Source organism: Condylura cristata, unplaced genomic scaffold, assembly GCF_000260355.1.
Source record: "Condylura cristata isolate star-nosed mole 26May11 unplaced genomic scaffold, ConCri1.0 scaffold00034, whole genome shotgun sequence".
Classification (NCBI taxonomy): Eukaryota; Metazoa; Chordata; class Mammalia; order Eulipotyphla; family Talpidae; genus Condylura; species Condylura cristata.
In genome coordinates this window covers 155224-156838 of record NW_004567135.1, presented here as the reverse complement: position 1 = coordinate 156838, position 1615 = coordinate 155224, and the positions used below count along the sequence as shown (strand labels likewise).

The following is a 1615-nucleotide window of genomic DNA, read 5'->3' as shown; positions in this document are numbered from 1 at the left end:
GGCCTCACCAGCCCGCAGTTGATGGAGATGCCCTCCCTGGCCCTCTCGCCCGTGGCCCCCGTGCGCTTCAGCCGCTCGGACCCCGCCAGGTCCACGAAGTGGAACTTGGCCGTGAGAGTCTCAAACTCGTTCGTCCGCGGCGACTCCGCCATCTCCCCGCTGTCGGCCGGGACCTCCTGCCGTGGAGGACGGGATGGGACGCGCGCACCGCACGCCCGCGGCGGGAGGAGGCTGCAGGCCCAGCATCAAGCCCACATGGGCCAGTGGCCCGCGACTCCGCGCCGGCGAGCCCAGGGACTCAGAAAGATGCCAGAGGCCACCAACCCACCATGTCCCGGGCAGCCCCGTGGGCGGCTGGCCGACAGGAGCTGCAGGTGACCGGCAGCCCGCGGGCGCGCGGTGGGGGGCACTCACCCCGTCGGCCGGCGGGCACAGCCGGGTCTGGCACAGGTGGACGGTGAAGATGGCGTGGGAGCGCGAGCTCTGCACGTTCATCTGGGTGCTGGCCGTGGTGCGCGACAGGGCGCCCAGCTTCAGGCACTGCATCATCTGCGGGGCGGCCGCGCTCCAGCAGGGGACCCCGCTGCTCGCCCACTCGGGGGACCCCTCCCAAGCCTTGCAGCGGACGCCAGGAAGGAGCCTGCTGCCAGGACCCCGGCCCCAGTCGTGCGCTGGGTGACCTCCTCCAGCCCTGGGCAGCAGGGGTCCTGGGCCCTGCGGCCGCAGCCTCCCCCACCTGCCAGCGCCCCCCCCTCCAGTCCAACCCTCCAGAGGGAGCGCTGGCCTGAGCACACCCCCAGGAAACAGTAAATCCGGGGCCTCTGTGGGGCCTGGGGGTCAGTCACCACGGTCTGACTCGGACCCAGCCAGGGAGGGACCCCCGGGGGCGCAGCAGACCCCTCCTGTCTCCCCCCTGCCCTCTCAGCAGTGGGTCTCAGGGGATCCCCTGCTTTACTGCCCCCTGTCTCACCATCCACACCTCTGGCCTGCACCCCAGTTCTTTTACGCAAAAGTAAAGGAAACAACAGTAACGAAGTGCGTGCCACACAGCTCCTGGCCCGCCCGGGCACAGCCCCGCGTGCGGGCAGCGGCGTCACCTCCGACTCGGTGTCCACGGTGCGCGTGGTGACGCCCACGGTGTAGATGCCCCCGGCCGCGTCCTCGTGAATGCGGATGTTGGACTTCTTGTTCTTGGCGTCCAGGTCGCGCGTGGTGTCAAACAGGTCGAGGACCTCCTCATTGTACAGCTGCGGGGGGCCACAGTGACCAGCGGCCGCGTCCACAGTGCGCCCCGTGCTGCCCAACGCAGGAGCTGCAGGCCGGGGCAGGGGGCGGGCGGCGGGGAAGGCACAGCAGGCGCGGGGCGGGAATCGAACTCATGCGTAAGTGGCTTCAGATTCTCAGTGCTGTGCTTTAACCCGCTGCGCCACCAGGGAGGGCCTGTCTTCTCTTTTTAAATGAGACAAACTGATATAACTTATTTCAAACATTTTTACAAAGTGGGCTTTTATTATCCTTTTACACTGTGTTCTTATTTTGTTAGTGATCATTAAAGAAAATATAATGGGGAAGGGAAAAGACAAAGAACATCTATCCCTCCTCTACGATTACTTTT

General features: G+C 65.9%; 1 protein-coding gene across 1 annotated transcript in view; it reads right to left on the bottom strand.

The window, feature by feature from the left end:
- LOC101635415 (kinesin-like protein KIF21A) overlaps nt 1-1615 on the bottom strand; it is a 73323-nt gene that overhangs the window by 66858 nt on the left and 4850 nt on the right. The window contains exons 3-5 of the mRNA XM_012732265.1: nt 1098-1312; nt 415-549; nt 4-176 (exon numbers count right to left, since the gene is read on the bottom strand). Coding sequence (XP_012587719.1) covers nt 4-176; nt 415-549; nt 1098-1312 — 523 coding nt within the window. The remainder of the gene's footprint in view (nt 1-3; nt 177-414; nt 550-1097; nt 1313-1615) is intronic.